At 37.6% G+C, this 21,814-nt stretch overlaps 1 protein-coding gene across 4 annotated transcripts in view; it reads right to left on the bottom strand.

The window, feature by feature from the left end:
- Window positions 1–253: 253 nt before the first annotated feature.
- Window positions 254–21,814, bottom strand: part of kif13a (kinesin family member 13A) — a 322,598-nt gene continuing 301,037 nt past the window's right edge. For 2 of the 4 annotated variants that reach the window (XM_048552226.2, XM_048552235.2), the window contains 5 exons: window positions 19,015–19,126; window positions 17,703–17,848; window positions 15,712–15,831; window positions 9,684–10,860; window positions 254–4,201 (listed from right to left, as the gene is read on the bottom strand). In XM_048552226.2, coding sequence (XP_048408183.1) covers window positions 3,918–4,201; window positions 9,684–10,860; window positions 15,712–15,831; window positions 17,703–17,848; window positions 19,015–19,126 — 1,839 coding nt within the window. In that variant the 3' untranslated portion in view covers window positions 254–3,917. Of the gene's footprint in view, window positions 4,202–9,683; window positions 10,861–15,711; window positions 15,832–17,702; window positions 17,849–19,014; window positions 19,127–21,814 lie in introns of those variants that run through there. The other 2 variants (XM_048552242.2, XR_007249645.2) reach the window with 2 other exon arrangements.

Here is a 21,814-nt window from a genome sequence, read left to right as displayed (position 1 = left end):
TTTAAAGGGGACAATTAAGACTTTCACCTTTTGCATTCTTGCTACATTCTCCCAAATTTTTCACCATTGTTCAAATCACTCAAGAGCTGGGAAATTCTGCCATTTTGTTTCCTTATTTGACCTTTTATCATTCTCTTTGCTTTTCAAAATGAAACCATCATAAAATCTGCCCGACCCTATTTAAAACGGTCCCCTTGGAGTTTTATTGAAAATAGACATTTTATCAACATTTTTCATCTTCATTCACAGGACATTTTGCAAGAATACCAATTCAAGGAGAAAACCAACACTCATACTGCAGGAGTGCTGATTACTAGAGACAATGTCATGGAGAACGTACCCATTCAACATGAACGGCAGTTTAACAGCCAGATTTTGTTTAAGTTGTAAATGAAGCAGTTTGACTCCAATTAGTCAGGACATTGCCCTGAGAAATGAACCAGCAATAGGTGGTCACCTATTCAGTTGCAATGGAACAGGCAGAGCACACAATTCCTCAAAAAAATCAGGATTATTCAGCAAAAGTCCAACTTCAGAAATACATCTAATTTTAGTGATTTTTGCAAGGAGGTGACAGTTACAGAGGCAGTTATATAGTGGTAATGTCACTGCCTAGATTCCAGGACCTTAGACTAATGCTCTGGGGGAGAGGACTTTGAATACCACCATGACAGATGAAGAATCTGGAATTCCATAAAATTCTGCATTTAAAAGCTATCCTAATAGTGCCTTGTAACAGTTGTCATTGCAACTCATTTGGTTCACTAATTACCTTTAGGGAAGGAAATCCTAACCCTACCTGTCCATTTCTGTAGATGACTCTCAACCCATAGCCATGTGGTTGACTCTTAACTGCCTTCTAAAAATGTCCAAACAAGCTACTCAGATTGAGAGATAATTAGGGATAGGTAACATAATGGATGTCCAAATTCAATACATGAATTTAAAACAAATGCAGGTTGTGGGGTCAGTGTGCTGTTGATGTAAACAGCCACAGGGACATGTTGTTAGATACAATCCACCAGTCTTCTGGGCAACTGCCCTACCTAACTGATCACATTGGCACTGAAATTCATACACCATGCTACTTGTGTGGCTAGTGCTTACTAGCAGCATGAAACAGCTTGTTACACTTACTTTTGCATAAAATCAGAGGTAGATTGGTCACTTTTTAGGATCAAGAGTGGACTATCCTGGGGGATTTCATGAGTTTGCATGATATACACTGAGAAATCATCTTATCAGGGTAGCCATTATTCTGCAGGATGGCTTTGAAGCACCCTATTTCATCTAGTTTACAACATGAACAAATAGATTGGGTTCTATGTACGATCAATGGGCAATCTTAAAACAAATGTCATGGTAATGCCCCTGACCCAGTAATCTAATGTGCTGGGGACATGCGTTCAAATCCTACATTGGGTAATTCCACTTTTGTTGGTCAGTTGTAAGGTACAGTATTATTCTGTTGCAGATGGAAGTGTTTCACTTTAAGGTTAGAAAGTCTAAGAATAAGGTGAGATAATTACAGGTGGTTCATTGAATCCAATCAGCAACAGGATGACCATATCAACCCAAGTCTAATCTTGTTGCCATGCAGTGACCATTTCCTTAATAAAAGCTTTTGTTACTTTAAAGGCTGTGGCTCCTCTTCTTTTTTTGAAATGTAACAGGTTGCCTTCCAGGATGGAGTTCAATGCCTTGTTTTGAAAAAGGTTGCAGTTTGGCTGTAATCATGGAATCATGGTGGCATAGAAAATGGTCATTTGGCCCACAGCATACAAGCTGGCTTACTCCTTTCTCATAGAGCTTTTCACAGATTTTCTTGGCACAAGTCAATTTGCGTGTAATTACCTCATGGCAGGATGGTGCTCTCACATTTCTAGATGCTTCCCATCATCTAGCTCTTTTTAGATATCTACTTGGGAACACAATTCAAATCTCATGGTCTAGTTCACTTTATTTCAATAATCGATGAATTTGGAAAGAGGTTTGCACAGAGAATTGTAACAAATTTAAGTAATGTTCCCTACTTCCTGCAGATACTACTCTGTATATATTTAGCAATGAGGACAGGGAGCACATCATTATTGTTATAGCGTAACCTCACTGGAAAATTAGCTAATTGGTTAGTCCTTGATGTTATAGTAGAAGACATGTGATCCCCACAGTGAAGTATGTGTTCCTGTAAAGCTTACTGCAAAAATGCACAACCATTTTCCAGGTGGTTTTGTGGACTTGATGAAACAGTTTCAATTTGGCTTAAAACAAGTAGTATTGAATAACAACTTTGCAAAATTATATCCATTACTGAAATTAGTTCTTCCCTAATATTAAAATATTACAACCACAATACTGAAATCACATCAGTTAAAAAGTGAATCTTGCACTTGTTGAGCAGAAGGCATTTTCTCCCAGGGTGTCAATCTCCATCCAAATTGAGATTCTGGCTGCAGTTGTACTGCTCATTTTTGGTTTTTATAAAATGGAAACCAAATGACTGCGACATAAGATGTGCAGAGTTACGGCCCTTGAACTGGATTGCCACTTCATAACATTGCAAAACTGAACTACTTACATAGAACCATTCTGCTGGATCATCAGATATTTAAAAAGGTAGAAACTTGGGGCGGTTCCTACCTTTTACAACACTATCATACAAACAAAATTCACACAGCTGATGAACAGTTTCATGTTGAAGTACAGCATGTATTCTAAAACACAAATCCTGTAACAATTAAATACAGTATTACTGAAATAAAATATATATTACAACTCTGTACATAGTAATACAAGAAAACTCTATGAGAGGTAAATATATATACACAAGACTAATTCAGAACAGCAGCTCTTGAGCAAGCCCCAAGTTTTTTCAGATTAAAATTAACAGTCAGCCATTCATCTTATTTCTTTTCGAACAGATTGCCTCTTAAGTACCCTTACAATTTTGCACAACGCTTTATGTACACTAGATGGCTTTCTGAAACCGTCTTTTGCCCATCAGATTACACCCTTCTTTTACTGCATGGGATGCAGAAAACCCTTTAGTTACTATTTATAATCTTGTGTATAAATTATTTAAACCAAATCCTCCATTGTGATCTTTCATTATATACACAATATTGTTGCAAAATGTACCATTACTTCGCTTTTTTCAGCAAGTGCATGCATACTTACTTTCGTAAATCTTTAAAACAAATCTCCAGTCTGTTCCCTGCATTCGTGCAGTAATACTGTTTAAGCACTAAACTGCCTAACAGGCAAATCAGGGTATTAGAGTTCCAATTTGTAACACACAAAGCTTCAGGCAAAGGGCCCAACATGGCAGTTGAATGTGCAGCCACTTGAAGCCAAGTCAGCACAGTAGCAAGCTTTCGAAAACAAAAACTGGATTGAACAGTCAATTTTTGCTTCATGTGCTTATTAGACACAGAAATAAGGCAGCTTAATACAAAGTAAAGAAAACACAGCATGACTTAATAAAACATCGCAAGGTGCCTAACATGTTAGAATACAGATTTACAAAGAGCAAAATAAAAATTGAGAAGCTCCTCTAATTGAAATCTTTGGTAATTAAAAACAGGTTTAGAGATCTTCTTCATTTGCATCCCAGTTTTTAATAAAATATCTATTTCCTGATTAATTAAAATACATCTCAAATGTTAACTTGTAATACAGAAGCTGGTGCTTTCTTAACTGAAGTCTGGGATTTTACTCTGCAAAGCCATTTTTAGTGTAATTTCTATCTTTTGTTACTATACCTTCTTTCAAAAAAAGGAAAAGTGTTAAAAGATTTCATTCTGTCCTTTGTGTCACATGGTCTAGTAATATAAACAAAATAAAAACACTGTACAATCTATAAAATACGCCATTAAGAGGTCTATACAGTGATGTGTCCTAAGTGCAAATGTTGCAGTTCAGTTAACCCAAGATTTCCTGTTGTGGTGTTTCTTGGAGGGTGCTGTATCTCCTGATTGGCGTAGCGTTGTTCCATCAGGTTTCGTGGATGAGGTGACCTGTGATGTCCCAAGGCTGACAACTTTTCGTTTTTCATGATTTGTGGATATCTGAGCTTGTGGTGTGCTGTTCTGCCGCTTTACTGTGTTGGAGACCTGGATGAGCCGGTTTGGACGTACAAATATACCACAACTAGGCCTGCAGTGAAAATATTCTTTTCCTTCAATAGTGCCGTGATGTTTGCCTGCATGACAGTTGAAAGTACAAGAACATGACATTTTAAAAAAAAATCTGCATCTTCTGCAAGTTCTATGGCAACATCAAGCATACAAGATAATGTATTGACAAGTTGTCCACGCTAAAAAGAATGCAAACAAGACTAAAAAAATGTCGTATGTTCGAATTAGTACAATGGGGTGTTTGAAATAAACATTTTGTTAAGGCTAGTCGTGCCATACATAAGTGAACATAGAATTCAACTCAGCTCAATTCTTGGAAGAAGAAGTTGCAAATAATTGAGGTAAAGAGTCAATTCAAAGCTGTTCTCACTGGAGCGAAGAAGGTTAAAGAAAATTTCAACAGATGTGTTCACACTCGAGTGTTTTTGGTTGGGTAAATGTGAGTCTGTTTCAAATGATAAAAAAGGTAATAAGGTTATTGACAGAAGACCCCGAAGTGACAGGTGGAAAGTAAAATCACACAGCTAACTGCTACGATCTGCACTGTTTAAAAGGGTGATGTATGTAGGTTCAACAGCAGCTTTCTCAGAGAATTGAATAAATACTTGTAGGGAAGATTTTGTAGGGATTCGCAGGAAAGGCCAAGGGAGCTGGACTAAATGGACAGCTTTTTTATATGAATACTTCTGTCTGCATATTCTCTTATTTTCATTCCTGAATACTGTGCAGTTCACGATTCAAGAAGAATAGGAAGCCACGTAAAAGTGGAGACATAGAGCTGTTAACCAAAGATGACCTTGGTTCACAATATCAGGATGCAAAATTGGTTTGGGAGGAGATCGGCAATAATATGGGAAGAAGTCTCTAGTGGAAGTGGTCCACAGGCTTCCTTACAGTAGCCACAATATAGAACAAAGTATTCAAGGACAATTATTGAGATCTCGTGATAACAGGACAACAATAATCATGGGGAATTGTAATCACGCAGAAATTGGAAAGATCAGGGTGGCAACAGTAATCTAGATGATGAGTTCATAAAGATACTTTCTCCAAAGCATTCTAAGAGTAACATGCTCTGGAACTGAAGCAGGTTATATTGGGCTGGTACTCTATAAAGAGACAGGGTTAATTAATGATGTCAGATTAAAAAGACCATGAGGCAAGAGCATCTACAAGTGTTCAACTATTACAAACAGTTTGAAAGGGAGTATTTTGCATCTAAGACGAGTATTTTAAAGCCTGTATAAGGGCAACTAGATGGGCAGGAGAGCTGAAGTGGCTGAAGTGTCCTGGGATATTTGTCTAGAAAACATCAGAGAAGCAGTGGCAGGTATTTAAGGGGATATTTAAGAATTCTCACCAATAACTATATTCCCACTATGAAAAAATTCGAATGAGAAGTCACATCATCTGTGCTTAATTAAAAAAAATCAAAGCATTACACTTGAGGAGAAGATAAAATTTGCACAATAATGAGTGGCAGATCAGATGACTAGCCAGCATGTAAAGAACAGCAATGACTAAAAGATTAATCGAGTGAAAGTAGTTAAGAGTATGAGGGGAAGCTGGACATAAATGTAAATGTGAACGTCAAAAATTTTTACAGATGTTTAAATTGGAAAGATTAAATAAATTTAGTCATCAGGAAGCAAAAATGAAGAGTTAGCAATAACAAGAAAATGGCTGATGAAATGAACAATTTTTCTTCTTTTGTCTTCCTTTTTTAGATTAGATTCCCTACAGTGTGGAAACAGGCCCTTCGGCCCAACAAGTCCACACCGCCCTTTGAAGCATCCCACCCAGACCCATCCTCCTATAACCCACACACCCCTGAACACTATGGGCAATTTAGCTTGGCCAATCCACCTAGCCTGCACATCTTTGGACAGTGGGGAGGAAACCGGAGCACTCGGAGGAAACCCACGCAGACACTGGGAGAATGTGCAAACTCCACACAGACAGTCGCCCGAGGCTGGAATTGAACCCGGGTCCCTAGTGCTGTGAGGCAGCAGTGCTAACCACTAAGCCGCCATGATTCCTTGTAGAGATAAGACCTGTAATTCAGGAGGTAGAAGGAAGAGATGAACTTCATGAAATTACAATCACTCATGGAGATGTCACTCAACAAAACCAATGGAGTTGGCAGGTCCCAGGTCCTTGTGGGCTTCATCCCTGGGGTCTTAAAAGAAGCAAGTAATAAGGTAGTAAATGCATTGGTGCTAATTTTCCAACGTTGTTTAGATTCTAGAAGTACCAGGTTGGTAAATAGCAAATATAATACTTCTACACAAGCAAAGGAAACAGGAAACATGAAACTTTTAGCTTGAAGTCCATCGTGGGAAAGGTGACAGATGCAATCATTGAGGAGCTTTTAGCTGGCCTTTACGTAATTTGGAAAGTAAGCACAGTTTTGTGAAAACAAAATCATGTTGAAACAATTTATTATAGAATCCCTACAGTGTGGAAGCAGGCCATTTGGCCAATCCAGTCTATATTGATCCTGTGAACAGCATCCCACCCAGACACACCTGCCTATTCTATTCTTGTAACCCTCTATTACCTGTGGCTAATGCACCCAGCCCACATAACCCTACATACTATGGGCAATTTAGCATGGCCAATCTGCCCAACCTGCACACTGCTGGACAGTGGGAGGAAACTGGAGCACCTGGAGGAAACTCACGCAGACAGAGGGAAAATGTACAAACTCCACACACAAAGTGACCCAATGCTGGAATTAAACCCAGTTCCCTGACACTGTGAGGCAGCAGTGCTAACCACTTAGCCATCATGGTGCTCTATATTGGAAGCATATCACTGTTAAAGATCACATTGGTACAACAGTTAGAGATGACCTTGTTCACAAGATCAGGATCTAAGACGGGATTGGGATGAGATTAGGAACAGTAGAGGGAAGGAAATATTGAGTGGGAGTGGTCTAAAGTAAGAACAATGTGGAATAGATAACACGGGAAAGAGGGAAAAAATAAAATGCTCTGTTGGTAAAGAAGTCTACTACCATGGTCTTTTTGGATTTCCACAAACTATTTGGCAAGCTGTGACATAAAAGGTTTTGTGCACAATAGAGGTGCACAGCAGCATGTGATGAGGGGGTTTGTGCTGGGTCCTCAAATTGTAAAGTTTATATCAACGATTTCGACAAGATGAATGGTGGCATGGCAGCTAAATTCATCTATGACAACAGGTCAGAAAACTATGCCAAGAAGAGAACATAAGGAGGGTTGCAGATCGGTTAGATGAGTTGACACACATCTGGCAGATGGAGTATAGAGTGGGGAAATATGATAGTGTTCATTTTGGCAAGAGTGAAAAGGCAGAGTACTAAATGGAGAATCTCTGTAGAATCCCAAGGTGCAGAGGAGATTTGTTGTTCAAGTGCTTCAGACAAAAAAATTAGTATGCACGTGCAGCATGTAATTAAGGCGGCTAATGGAATGCTACCTTTTATTGAGGGAAATTCAGCAAAGTAGGGACATTGTTGCCACTATACAGGACACTGGTAAGACCACACCTTGAGTGCTGGGCATATTTGTTCTCCTTCTTTAAGGAAGGATGCAAATGCATTGCAAGAAGCTCAGAGGTGGTTTACTGGATTGGTAAATGGAATGAGCGAAAGGTTAGCTTGAAGGGCTTGTCTTCCATAGAGTTTAGCCAAATGAGGAGTGACTTGATTAAGTACAAACAGCCCGAGGGGTTTTGACAAGGTTGACAGAAATTAGTTTTCTCCTGGTGGAAGAGTCCAGTAATAGGGGACATTGCTCTAAAATTAGGAGTCTGACTCCCTTAGGTCAGAAGAGTGGAATGCTCTTCTCTCAAAAAGGGTTTGACCTCACATTTTATTATCTTGGATTCTCCAGCATCTGCAGTTCCCATTATCTTTGAGACTTTAAACTCTGCTTCAGAAGGCAGTGAAGGTGTAGTCATTGAATATTTTTTAATAAGAGATAGATAGATTTTTGTCAGTCAAGGAAATCAAAGGCTAATTGGGAGTAGGTGGAAACCCAGAATTCAAAATCCAAATAGATCGCTAATATTCTATTGAATGGCTGAGCAGGCTTGAGGGCCGATATGGCCTCCTTCAGCTTGTGTTTCGCATTTTTCACCCTGATTACTGCAAATTCCTCCAGGTCTCTATAGCAGATTTCAATGTTGTATACTAGAGGGTTTCATGCATGAAAGATAACAACATCAACGTTGAATTTGGACAGGTGTCAGGCATATTACAGCTGGCCCCCACATCTCAAGTTAGCGCAAGTAAAAGTAGCCGGCATACTCAAACCTGCTCCAAGTGCTTAAATGTAACAACACAACATATATCCTGGCAGTCACTTCCTGATTTTAAATCCCGATGTCACACAGTCGGTAAGCAAAAGTTCAGCAACTCTCGGCAACTTGAAAGTGAATATAGAGAAATCCAACAAATCCGGACCATTCTCATAGATCCAACAACAGTGGCAGCAGTTGGAGAAGTCAAGTGTTTACACACACATCACACATGCAGGTATAGGCAGGAAAGGAGCTGAAGATAAATACCAAAGACAATTAACTGAAATTATACTTGGAGACTATTATTCAGTCCACTGATGTGAGAAATTTTACAACGTATAGATGGCATCTGTGGTAGCTGTCTAAAAGATCTATTCATTTGGTTCCTTTGTGTTATTTTTAAAATATTTATCAATATCATTTTTGATTATGTATCCACCATTATTTCTGGTAAGACACTCCATTTCCTAATGATATTCTGTGTATTTTTAAAAAATACAACACCTTCCTTCTTTCCTTTGGTGAAGATTTTATATTTGCACTGTTCAGTTAAATAACTCAGATCAGTGGAAATAATTTTTCAAAACATCTCAGTCATAATCAATTTTCTTTTTAAAAGACAAACAGTAAATTCATCTATAAAACAAAAAAGTCTTTCATTCTTAGTCTTGTTAAATCACTTATGTATCTTCTCTATAGCCCCTAACACCCTTCATGAAATACGATGCCCAAAACAGAACACAATGTTCTAACCAGAGGCCAATCAATGTTTTGTTTAAGGTATGATGTCTTACTGTTCAGACCCATGCCCTCTATCAGCAAAACCAAAGATTCCATTTTTTTTAAAAAGCACAGCTTTTACATATTATCCTCTCTTTCGAAAGTCATAAATTAAGTCTCTATGTTTTTACATTCCTTTTAATGTTTGACCATTGGGTATAGATGTTCTTTTCTTAATCTTCTGCCTAAGATCTATCAGCTAATTTATAAGCATTAAAAATTAAGCCCATTACAGTCGTCTTCACAGATGGTCATAAATATTACTTTTCCGCTGTGTTATAAATTACATTAAAGCCTCAAACACAAATCCAGTGAATTCCTCAAATAAAATGGATTACTTGAAGTCATACAAAAGAAGGTCATTCAGCCCCATGATATTGTGCCATAATTCAAGTAAATCATGACTGACCTAGATCCTGATCATGCATCACGTCTAATGTGGAATAAAACAAATGCAGAAAAATATGCTTGACAACTCACCAGCTGGAACATCAAGCTCAACTCCAACCCAAATTCCAGCAGAGAAATCCACTGTGCCAACATATCGAATGGTTCCATTCTTGTTGTTTCCAACAGATGCACGTTCTCCCAGCATGATCCAACCTGGCAGAGGTTCACCTTGTTCTGCAGTTGCGCTGTCCTGAGTATCTTCTAAATCTGAGAGGTTCTTTGAATCAGAGTTAGCTGGGTTGGGGGCATTATCAAATGCTTCCTCATGGTCAGCTTCCTTACAATATAGAGTGTTCTCAGAGGTATTTGTTAATCTATTATCAAGTACAGTAGTCTGTGATTGCTCATGTGCCACACAAGAATCCTCAGGAAGCTGTGAAATATCATTTGTACATTTTACAGCAGAATGTTGCCATTTTTCATCAAGCTCTAGACTATCTACAGACAGTCTATTAGAGTTATCAGAGGAATCAGTACTGTAAATCATGGGTTCATCGGGCAGCTCAAGATCCTTTCTTGCTTCCTCAGCACCTTGAAAATCTGTGAAATCTTGACAGCTGAAAACATCTACATTCATGGTTGAATTGAAAGAATCATCGTCATCTCCGCCATCTTCAGATATGCTACCTTGTGGTTTTAACGTACAGGGCAATGAATCTGATGAATACATATCTGGGAGTGTTCTATAAACAAGTATAGATTTAGACTCAATAAACTGTTGCAATCCTGAGGTTTCATTCACTAAGGCACTATTTGATGGGAGTGACGCACTCTTCTGTACGTCTTTTAAATCAGCATTTTGTTCCTCAGTTCCATCTTTTTTTCCAGAAGATAATTTTACATCAGACAGACTAATTTGTGACACAGTATCCCGAAGGTCAGAGTTTCGTGTCTGGTTACTTAGCTGATCTGCGGTCTCAGTACCAGTGAATACCACATCAGAAAGTGTAGCATTAGAGGCACTGTGGGAGATATAACCACTTGTCATACTGCTCGTTGTTGGACTGCAAGAAACCTCATTTTCAAGGAAATGAGAACTTGGGCATTCTGGCTTGGATGAAAACAAATCTCTGTTTTCAAGGCTTGCATTGTACACATCAAAGTCTGCAAAATCTTCTGGAATGTAAGGCTGGAAACCATGAAAGCCTTGAGAGCTGCTCATTTTCTTATTGAGATTCTCCATTTCATAATCCTCCTCTTCAGAATCCTGCAGTAAGGACATTTGCATAATGAACACATAACTACTTTTTAACTCCTATTGAAAAAAAATGAAGCAGCATACTGGTTCAGACACCACACTGGACTTTCTGGCTGATTTGTTGGAATTGCAGATTTTCTCCAATTAAAAGCTTTTCTCCCCGCCAAATGCTCTCATTACATTTCTGCGAATAAGTCACGCAAATTGTTCAATTAAAGTTCGGCAATATTTTGTCTGCTGAACGTTCTGCTTTGTATATCCAAATGTATAGACCTGACTGGTAAACTTTCAATTCATGGGGAGTTGAAAAACCTGTGCACAAGTTGAAAGTGGCAACACTGCAAAAATGTATTCTGTGATTTGTATAACTGAATGCTCTTGTTAAATGCTATATTTAAATAAAGTTGAAAATCTGTAACTTATATTAGGTTGTGTAAGAGAACCAACGTTTAAAAGAGAGATAACAAGAATGCTGGAGTCAGAGATAACAAAGTTTGGAGCTGGAGGAACACAACAGGCCAGGCAGCACCAGAGGAACAGGAAAGCTGACATTTCGGGTCGGGACCCTTCTTCTGTTCCTCTGATGCTGCCTGGCTTGCTGTGTTCCTCCAGCTCCACATTGGGTTGTCAAAGTTTAAAAGAGCGTATTTTATTCAATTTTATAAGCCTTTATTTCAGTATTGCCAATCAGGCAGTGCATTGTAACTTGTTATATGTGTACAGCTTTGTTACAGCAGGATCTAGTATTGTTTATTCCACAATTTTGCAGAAGTTGTCTACTTTCATTGTATCAATTTTGCGAGCAATTTCAGGTGAGTTTCTGAAATATGCTTCTCCACCTTAACAAAGTGTGCATGACAAATAATTTATCAAGATTAAATATTATAAGATGGCTACCACCACTTTTCACAGGTAAATATACTACAGGGAGGTCGGATAATAATAAGGTCTCACCTTTCCCATTCTTTGGAAAATTAATGACAAGTTGAGAATTTGGAAACAGGTTCAAAGACATAATGAAGACTCTCAATTATACTGCCAGAATGAATTCTGGTTTTGATCTTTATGTAAAAAAGGCTCTTCACTTTCAGAGAACTGTTGAATTTTAATTTAATAAAACACTTAACTGTGCTTACATATAAATAATTCGATATCAGATCACAATCTGTTATATCTACCTCCACACATAGTGAGGGTCTGACTTTTCACATAAAAAGATCTTCACTCAAAATTGGGGCTCCTTCATACTCACTCCAAGGTCAGTAACACAAAAGAATACCATTAAATAAAGCTTAACTTTAAATGGAACAAACCCTAGCTGTAAACCTATACACCATGTCAAATGTAGGTCAAGCAGGTAACACGTAGCAACTCATTTCCATGCCTATTCTCTTCTACTAGCAAATCTTCAAAGTGGAAAGACATTGCATAATAAAGATTTGAAGTTCCGAGATTACAGCGGATTCATAATCATGTCCTTCTAACCCATAATTTGAGAGTAGGCATGAAAGTTACATTGGAAAACGAAGGGTGAAAGTAGTGGTCCTTGACTAACATGTGACAATGTTGTTGTAACCATCTAGGAGTGTAACTCATTGATGCAGCAAAGCAATTTTTGGAGGCAGCTCAGTTCAACAATTATGAATAGATAACCTTAAAATAATCTGAAAAAAATTATCTCCAGATTAATTTTTCCCAATGATATCATCTTGTACGATGAGTGTTGTACTATTCCCACTTCAAATCTTGACAAATCATTTCATCACAATTTCAGAACATGAAGATGTAAAGATGATGAATAAATTAATTTCAAAGGTGAGGTTTTTAAAAAATGTAATCTGCTTGTAAAATGATCAAAACCTAAATGTTGTTAGAGTAATTTAAGTATAGGGTGGAGAAAGCTGAGAAAAAGCCTACAAAATGATTACTTTTTGAGCTGTCAATAGCTCTCCACATCTAATTTTTGTATACTAAAAGATGACACATGCCCATGAGTTCTCCTAAAGTAGTAGGTGAAATGCAGCATGTTATCTTCCACATCAAAAACAACATACATTAATGAGGGTAAACCACAAAAAAAAATTTCAAACTATACCAATAGAGACAGAAAAAGTCTTGATTACTGGAAAACACAACATATTTGTGTGCACAAGACAGACAGATTACATATGAATGGTGCTGGAACAGGAACTTGTTGAGGTGATCTTGCTATTCTACTTTGAAGAAGATTGGAAAAATACATATTTCCACTCTAGTCTCATGGTACGTGGATGCCCATCCCTATAAAGTGATCAGCATGCGCCAAGTTACTTTCATTAATGTACTTTCAACAGCACTAAGCATTCTGGGGTAATACCACAATTAGTTAGCTATAGCAAAAAAGTATACAGACGCATCAAGAATGACTGAATGTTTTTGCTATGATATTGATGAGTGAAGCTATTTCACCCAATGCAGGATGACACTAAAAAAAATCCAGGCAAAATTAAAAATTTGATTTGCATTCTGTAGCTGTAAAACAGTAGTCAACCAAATATGAGATTTTGTGATGCTGAGTCCACAACCTATATGGCTGGAATGCTCTTCCTTATTGGCCTACAATGGATTATTGAGAGAGTCATTATTTATCCCAATATTATGCCATCCAAAATGTCTGACTTTGTCTCAGCTGAAATATCATAAATCAATGAATCATGCTGGAAGATTTTTAGTTCAGTGGTTATCTTTTGTTTGGGGATAAAGATCAGGATGTGATTAGGTATTTGTAGATTTATGAGTATTTTCAAAATCGGAAATAGATTTCCATTATTCAGATGAAATTCAAGAAGAAAATATTGCTGAGTGAAAGGGAAAGTATTAGTCCAGTGTACCTCCAGGAAATAAACTACACTGGAAAGGTAACTGATTAATTTTCACCGTTGCCAATCAGCAGTACCTATAAACAGATGAAATAAGGTCAGATTGTTTCAACTTAAGTTAAAATACACAATTACATCATCTGATAATAGAACAGTCTAAGTTTGTTTCTTGGGACATACATGAAGAAATGACATGGTGAATCTTCCGGAAAAGCACTGTGTACAGAATGCTGAACATTACAATATATTTGTGTGAAACATGCAATTTGTAATGCAACGAAGCTTAATATCCAATTGGCAAACACCATATTTTGAACAACCAATTCATTGGTGACACCGATGCAAATTGTAATAAGATGAATCAGTACAACAAACTTTTCACTGTTCGACCATATGCAGTGATGGTAGCCTTGGTAGACACTTTAAAAAAATACATATAAGCAATCACAGACACAACAGAATTTTGATCCACACAGCTGAAAAGGCAACTGAAGATGGAAAAACAAGTGACCAACTTTGCAGCACTAATTGGAATTGCATCTTGAAAAACAGCCTGTTTGAGCCAGAAAGGCATAATGCACACACGCAGAGTGCAGAGTAGAACTATTTGGCTAATCCTTAGTTTATGAAGCCTGAGTTACAAAGAAAGACATGATAACTGAACTTTTCGACAGAAAGATAACATTCAACATTATACAGGCATATCATTAACAGAAAAGGTAGGTGTAATAATTCTTTAAATTAAATTCAACTGTTGAAGCAAAGTGTAAAGGTCATAGGTTTAAACTAATGAAAGACAAACAATGGACTGATATAGAGATAATGGGAACTATAGAAGATGGAGAATCCAAGATAACTAAGTGTGGGGCTGGATGAACACAGCAGGCGAAGCAGCATCTTAGGAGCTCAAAAGTTGGACCCCGGGGTCTAGGCCCGAAACATCAGCTTTTGTGCTCCTAAGATGCTGCTTGGCCTGCTGTGTTCATCCAGCCCCACACTTTGTTATCATGGACTCATAGAATTTTTTTTGCCAAGAGTGAACTTGTGCAATGGATTTCTACATTCAATATTGGTGGTGATAGCCTAATATAATCAAAGAAACAACTGGAAGGAATGGTTGGAGAACTTAATATTTCTGATAAATTATTAAGATGAACAATGTGGTTTTTTGAATGCATTATCTCGTGGTCTATAGATCATATAGACAATAGAGGACAATTTAGTATGCAGCAGAACACAAAAGGCGAACTGAGTGAACCATTTACACAAGAATCTCCAAGCAGATTTTAGAAAGTACAATGCAGCCTACTAGATCAACACTTCCTGAAAACCTACAAGAAGAAAATATTCTCAAGAAAATGAACAAAGCTAATGTGGCCACTACCACGAAAAGAAGAAAATATTCATTTATGAGCTCAAGGGAAGATGCATTTTACAGCTAGGGCCCATAATCCAGTTTGGTTTATCAAGTGAAAATGTAACATTAGTTTCATAATCTATCGTATTTTCCTTATTGATCTCTATATTTTACAGTGATCTTCTATGTTCTGAAGAGGATTTTTTGCATTAATATTTTTGAATAATCACTTTCCAACTGCATTTCTCTATTAGCAGCTAATTTCAAAATATAAACAATGATAATATTTTCATTTTCTTCATTTTTAAGCAACACATTTAAACTGTAGATTTCTCAAACTAAGGTATTTACCCCCTAATTATGTTCAGACACAAAACGAGACAAGAAAGAAACCTTCCAATAAGTAAAATCGTGTTTACAAAATGCAGGATACCCTTGTGTTTCAAATAATTTATATGCTCAACAGTTTTGCAATACACTTGAATATATTTTATAATTACATATTAGAAGAAAACAGACAAACAGCTTCCCTGCAGAGCAGACAGAAAATTATGGCTGCATTCATAAATGCTTCAGCCATAATCGAAGTGAAAGGACCTTAATCCCACCACCAAGTATTATGACTTAAATAAAAGGAAAACTTACAAATGTGTCCTCATTTTCGTTACCATTTTCAACTGATTTGGGGATGACACTGGTTCCTGGGGGCACAACACTGCTACTGCTATGTACCAGCATGCTTTTATCCTGAAGGGGAGACATGCTCTGCAATGGTCGAGACACACAACGGAAAAATGTCACACTGCTAATGACACACTGATCAAGACTACAGACATGCAGTTAGTCGATCCACAACAAGACTAGTTTTAACATCGATATTGTACACAAGCTACATAGTGGTTTGCAAACATTCAATTCACGCACAAAAAAATTGCACCTTCATTACATTTGAGTGGTTGAGTTAGATTTATTTAACTGATGGCCTCTAAGAAATAAAAATGAACTAAATTTGAACGTCATCAATTATCAACCATCTGTAACAGATTTGCTGTGGTACTCTGCATACAACACAATACATAATATTTTTCATTCTCCATGTTACCCAATGGGATTATTACTTTCTTTCACATTAACCAATTAAAGCTATTGGGGCATACCATTTAACGTGTTATTGCTGCAAACGCAACTCCAATTGAAAATGAATGAATGCTCAGACTTATCTTAATTAGTTCCAAAACAGATTACTTAATTCAGCTATGTGCATTCTTCTCACATAGTGACAGCATCTGTGCTCCATGCAAAAGCTATGTTTTATTCAGCAGCTACAACAGTAATCATTTACTGAAACAACAAACAGTCACAAAGTACTGCTAATACAATAAGTGAAATTAGTTTAGGGGTTACCAAATTCTTGTAATATCTCAATAAGCAGTAACACTTGGGCTTTCTGACAGGGTTATTTATCTTAAGCTAGTTGTCATGTCACGTGATGGGGCCATCCCTTTCATTTGATCCCAATTTTTATTGTATTGACAAATAAACAACTAATTGGCAAGGACGCTGTGAATACATGGTATTAAGTTTAAGAAATCAGAAAAACAGCAAAATAATCAGGGAAGCTCAACTGTCTTTAATGACAACATTCTTCACTCTTCATCTTGTGTTTGGTAGTGTCTATCAATTTGAAATGTTATGGCAGATTCTCCCAGAAACATTTCCACTTATCAGATGTAATGAAATTCGTTACGCAGTTGCTGAAATTTTACTGACAGATTCTAAAGGCAGCTAGCACTAAGCAAGTTGTTATCAATCGATAAAATTGAAGAAACGTACATTGCATTCATACACCAGGAAAGCTCATTTATACTAAGAATCTGGAAGGTGCAGAACATTGATCAAAAGGAAGCATACACAAGGTCAGCTTGAGAAGGATCCAATTACCCTTTGAGCTTTTATATTGTTTAATGCAACACTCATCTCTCCCAATCATTTAAATGAGGGGATGGAAGGAAATCATAAGAACATGTGCCATTTTTTGGGTAACAAAAAGGAAAGTGGAATTTATTAGGGCTATTTTAATTTCTGGTTTGGATTCTGAACAGACGGTTTTTCCATTCTCCCCCAACACATTGCTTCTAACTAAGAATATATCTTGGTCAAACTATGAATGATTGTGATAAAAACGTAGATAGCTGCTTAGTGAATTGTTAAAAGCTTGTTTATCAAATGACAAGTTTACTACCTCCTACCCCCTAAGTTCAAGTTTCCAATCTAACATATTCAGATACATGTTATACTGATAAAAGCTACAAGTATTTCTACTGAAATAAAGCATTCAACAATAAAAAAAGGGGCAGAAGAAAATGAAACAGAGCAAAACAACTTAGAGAGACTAATCTTTTGCCAATTTCATGGAAACAGATTAATATTTCTTAAAGTAAAATAAAGTACTCATTATAGCAAAATTATAGAATGACCAGCATCAAGCAAATTGTTCCTTGTTTCGGGGTGACATATTAAGGCTTAAGCACTATCAGTTGTAATGCTTATTGTATTGAATTTTTTTTAGAAGAATTCCAACAGTCAAGTTCCACTGTATAAAAGGGTGCAATTTTCCTTATAACTTTAACTATTACCTCATGTGCAAGGAGAGGTTTGGTTTCCAGAGGTTGTTTGCCCTTTCGTTCCTCTCTTACAGGCATAAGTGACTTCAGGAACTTAGGCGGCTGGGTGGAGAATGCTTTAAGTGGACTTAATGAATGAGGACTGTCAGGTGCAGCACCTACGAGTGAGGGAAACAAAATGAACAAAACACCAATTGAATAACTTCAGCAAAGGACCTGGTATATATGTACACTTGTCATTAAAAATGGCAGGACAGATCAAGTGAGCACTCAAAGCATTCAGCGCCTTTGGTTTAATCAATAGGGATATAGAATACAAGAGCAAGGTGGTTTTGGTTGAGTCTATATAAATCACTAGGTAGACGTCAGCTAGAGCACTGTGTACAATTCCAGGCCTCTTAGTTTAGGAAGAATATGAAAGCACTGGAGAGAATGAAGAAGAGGTTAATGAGAATGATTCGAGGCATAAGAAACTTCAACTATGAAGACAGATTAGAGAAATTCAAAGTTTTCAAAACCACAAGGGGGCAAGACAAAGTAAATAGGGAGAAACTGTTCCCAGGCGTGAAAAGTTGAAGATCCCAAGGGAATGGATTTAATTTGAGAAAGAACCGTATATGTGCTTTGACAAAATACTTCTTGCACAGCAAGTAATTCATATCTGGAACACACCATCTGGAAAATAATTGGAGCCTGGTTCAATTGAGGCATTTGACATAGCATTGAATGTCTTTTCTATTAGACATCCATTCAGGAAAAGGCTGGAAAATGGCATTAAACCACAAATTCATTCATAGAGTCACTACAGACACAAATGTCTGAACATTCTCCTTTTGCACTCTAACAATTGAGATCTCATACAACTGTCAACTGCAGTTGTCATGAACAATTTTCTTTTGAGAAAACATCAACTGTTTTTAAGATTTAGGCATGAAAACCTTGTTGGTGTTCAGAAGTATTACTGCAATTGGTCAATAGGTTTTTCTCTATTCACCACCACTTGTGCAATATCAGACAGCTTCATCTCAGTTGAGATTCGGAGTTTCTTATATTTGTTTTGTTGCAAGAGGGAGAACAGAACGAGTGAGAGCCAGGGAAGCGAGGGGTTTAGGAAAGAGAGTAAAATATTTGAAACACAGATCTCAAATATTCCAAGATGCCTGACAAGATGAATATTTAAAACAAAATGAACATATTTATAATACATACCTATATGATATAATGTGAACATGACCTATCCTATTAAATGTGGCTTACATTTGTCTTTTTATGACATGTATAATTACTTGACTTTATTTTGTTAAAAACTATATGATATATATACCTCCAGTGTCTTTCAGCCTGCGTGGTGAATCTTTAGGTAGGGTGTTATACCAGGAACATTCTTGAGTGTTGAACAAGCAGTCAGAAATATCATGATGGCTTTCTGAACGACCCTAGCAGCATCAGCAAGACAGAAAATGGCTTATTGCATTTACAAAACAAAATCAATACTGTTTCGTTGTGTAGAATGGATCAAGAATATAAATAGTCAAGCTACATAGTCCAGAATGAGAAGAGGAAACTATTGCTGATTTGGATGTGCAAACCAATTAACATTCCTAATCATTCTCGTGATAGAGACAATACAAACAATGTGATTGTCTACTTGATGCAGAATGAAGTTATTTTGTTGCATAGTAACAAACTGACACTACTGAGTCAGAGAAGGTGCACCGCTATTGGAACCAAAGGTGCTCCTTTAATGAGCAGAATCAGTTTTAACCTCAACTACTTTGTGGTAGAGAATTTCACATTTAGTTCCCTTACCTAACTCATTTATATATATTGTGAATAGCTGGGATCCGATCATTGATCCATGCAGCATCCTCTAGTCATTGGCTGCCACTGGAAAAAGACACATTTAATTCTACTCTACTTCCTGCCTGCCAGTTTTCTATGCATGTCAATACACTACATTCAGTGCCACGTGTTTTAATTTCACATGCTAATCTCTGATGTGACACATTATCAAAAATGTTCTGAAAGTCCAAGCAAACCGCTTTAACTGGCCATCCCTTATCAATTCTACGAACTACATCCTTGAGAAATTTCAGTGGATTTGTCAAGCATCATTTCCCTTTCCATAAACCCATGCTGACTCTCCGATTCTGTCATTGTTTTCTGAACACTGTGCTGCTGCATCTTTTATAATGGACTCCAGCATTTTCAGTGCTACTGATGTCACGCTAACTGGTCTATAATTTCCTGTTTTCTCCCCTCAACCTCTTTTTTAAAAAATATACATGGCTTATATTAGCTATGACCAATCCATATGAACGTTTCCAAGAGTCTATAGAATTTTGAAAGATGCCCACCAACACATACATTATTTCTAAGACCACTTCCTTAAAGTACTCCGGCATGCAGTCTAACAATGTCTACACTAGCATCACACGGTGTTATGAACTTCTTAGTCTATAAGAATTTTAACTTTACTGTCCTTTTAATCAAGATACAATAATATAACTACAAAAGCAATACACAGCAGATGCTGGAAATCTGAAATAATACACAAAATGTTAAAAATACTCAGGAAGTCAGGCAGCCCCTGGGGATAGAGAAACTGAGTTAATGAGATAGATTTTTATAATGGAGATGAAACATGGGAATTTGATCATGTGACAGAAATCCAAACTAGCCTAGTTTCACACTTGAAATCAGGAAGACCCTTATCTGATATGGAGACGAGTTTTTTTGTCCAATTAAAGGTGGTGGGGCAGGAATGGAGGTAGCTATCACAGAGGTTGTTAGTTGTCCAAAGAGCAATTCTGATGTCTCTGATGTAAAGTGTCAACACTCAGGGCTCTACTGGTTCAAGATCCACACCACTCTGGGCCACCATATTATGGACAGGATATCAGATCACAACAATAGCAGAGACCCCTGCAGGAGGGCACCACCTGATCGATTCAGGAATGCTCCCATCTACCTCAGCCTGCAAAACCTCTTCAGTTGTGAGCCAGATGTGCAGTTCAGTCTAGGTAAAACCGTCTCTGTCATCTGGGTAATATACTGGTGCACAGCAGCCTCTGAGATGCCACAGAGATCTGCATTGACAAGGGTACACACATCTGTGATTATCTGCCAAGAGAGCTGCAGAGTCTATAAACAACAGTTCTCAGTTACTCTATATTTTCTTCACCTCTACCCTAGACATAAGAGCTATAGGCAATGTCTCCTTCTCATTATTTATTCTTCTCCTCTGATGGAGTTCTGTGTTCCTTTGCAGGCTGCTGCTCATCTTCAGTGGTCTGGATTTCTGAGGATGTATCACCCAGTTCCAGTCGCAGCCTAAACATTGTTCTGCTCCATTAGACCGTAAGGTATAGCAGAATTAGGCCATTTGGCCAATTGAGTCTGCTCCACCATTCAATCATGTCTGATATGTTACTCAGTCATTCTCCTGCCTCTTCGTCATAATCCTTAATCCCTTTACTAATCAAGAACCTATCTCTGTCTTAAGTACACTCAATGACATGGCTTGCGTTCAACTTTGATCACTGTTGCAACATTGGAAGGATAATGATTTTTGAACCAAAAGAATGCCAAAGTTCCAAAATCTGTCTGGTGCCTTGACTAGAGATAGAGTGTTGCAACTTGAGCTTTGAGGGGATAAGCCACTTCACCTTTAGAAAGCATAAGCATGTACTTTTCTGAATTCATCTGGCCTCCATGGCTTGCCTTCAGCAGATAATGAGACAGACAGCTGTTGAATACTCTCTGCCTCCGGGAGGGTTCAAAACATTGTAGAAATGAACTGTATAAACTCACAGCTTTTGTGCTCCTGAGATGCTGCTTGGCCTGCTGTGTTCATCCAGCTTCACACTTTGTTATCTTGGATTCTCCAGCATCTGTAGTTCCCATTATCTCTGTATAAACTCATCAGAACCTTTAGAACCTTCTAAGGAAGGGTCACTGGACCCAAAATGTTAACTGTTTTTTCCTTCACAGATGCTGCCAGGCCGGCTAAGCTTTTCTAGCAACTTTGTTTTTGTTCCTGATTTACAGGATCCACAGTTCTTTTCGTTTCTATAAAGTCATTTACAACCTTACATCAGTCTGTTGAGGCACACCTGCAAGCT

The sequence above is a fragment of the Stegostoma tigrinum genome, chromosome 2, assembly GCF_030684315.1.
Source record: "Stegostoma tigrinum isolate sSteTig4 chromosome 2, sSteTig4.hap1, whole genome shotgun sequence".
In the NCBI taxonomy this organism is placed as follows: domain Eukaryota; kingdom Metazoa; phylum Chordata; class Chondrichthyes; order Orectolobiformes; family Stegostomatidae; genus Stegostoma; species Stegostoma tigrinum.
The sequence above is the reverse complement of the archived record's forward strand: the minus strand, read 5'-3'. Positions and strand labels throughout refer to the sequence as shown.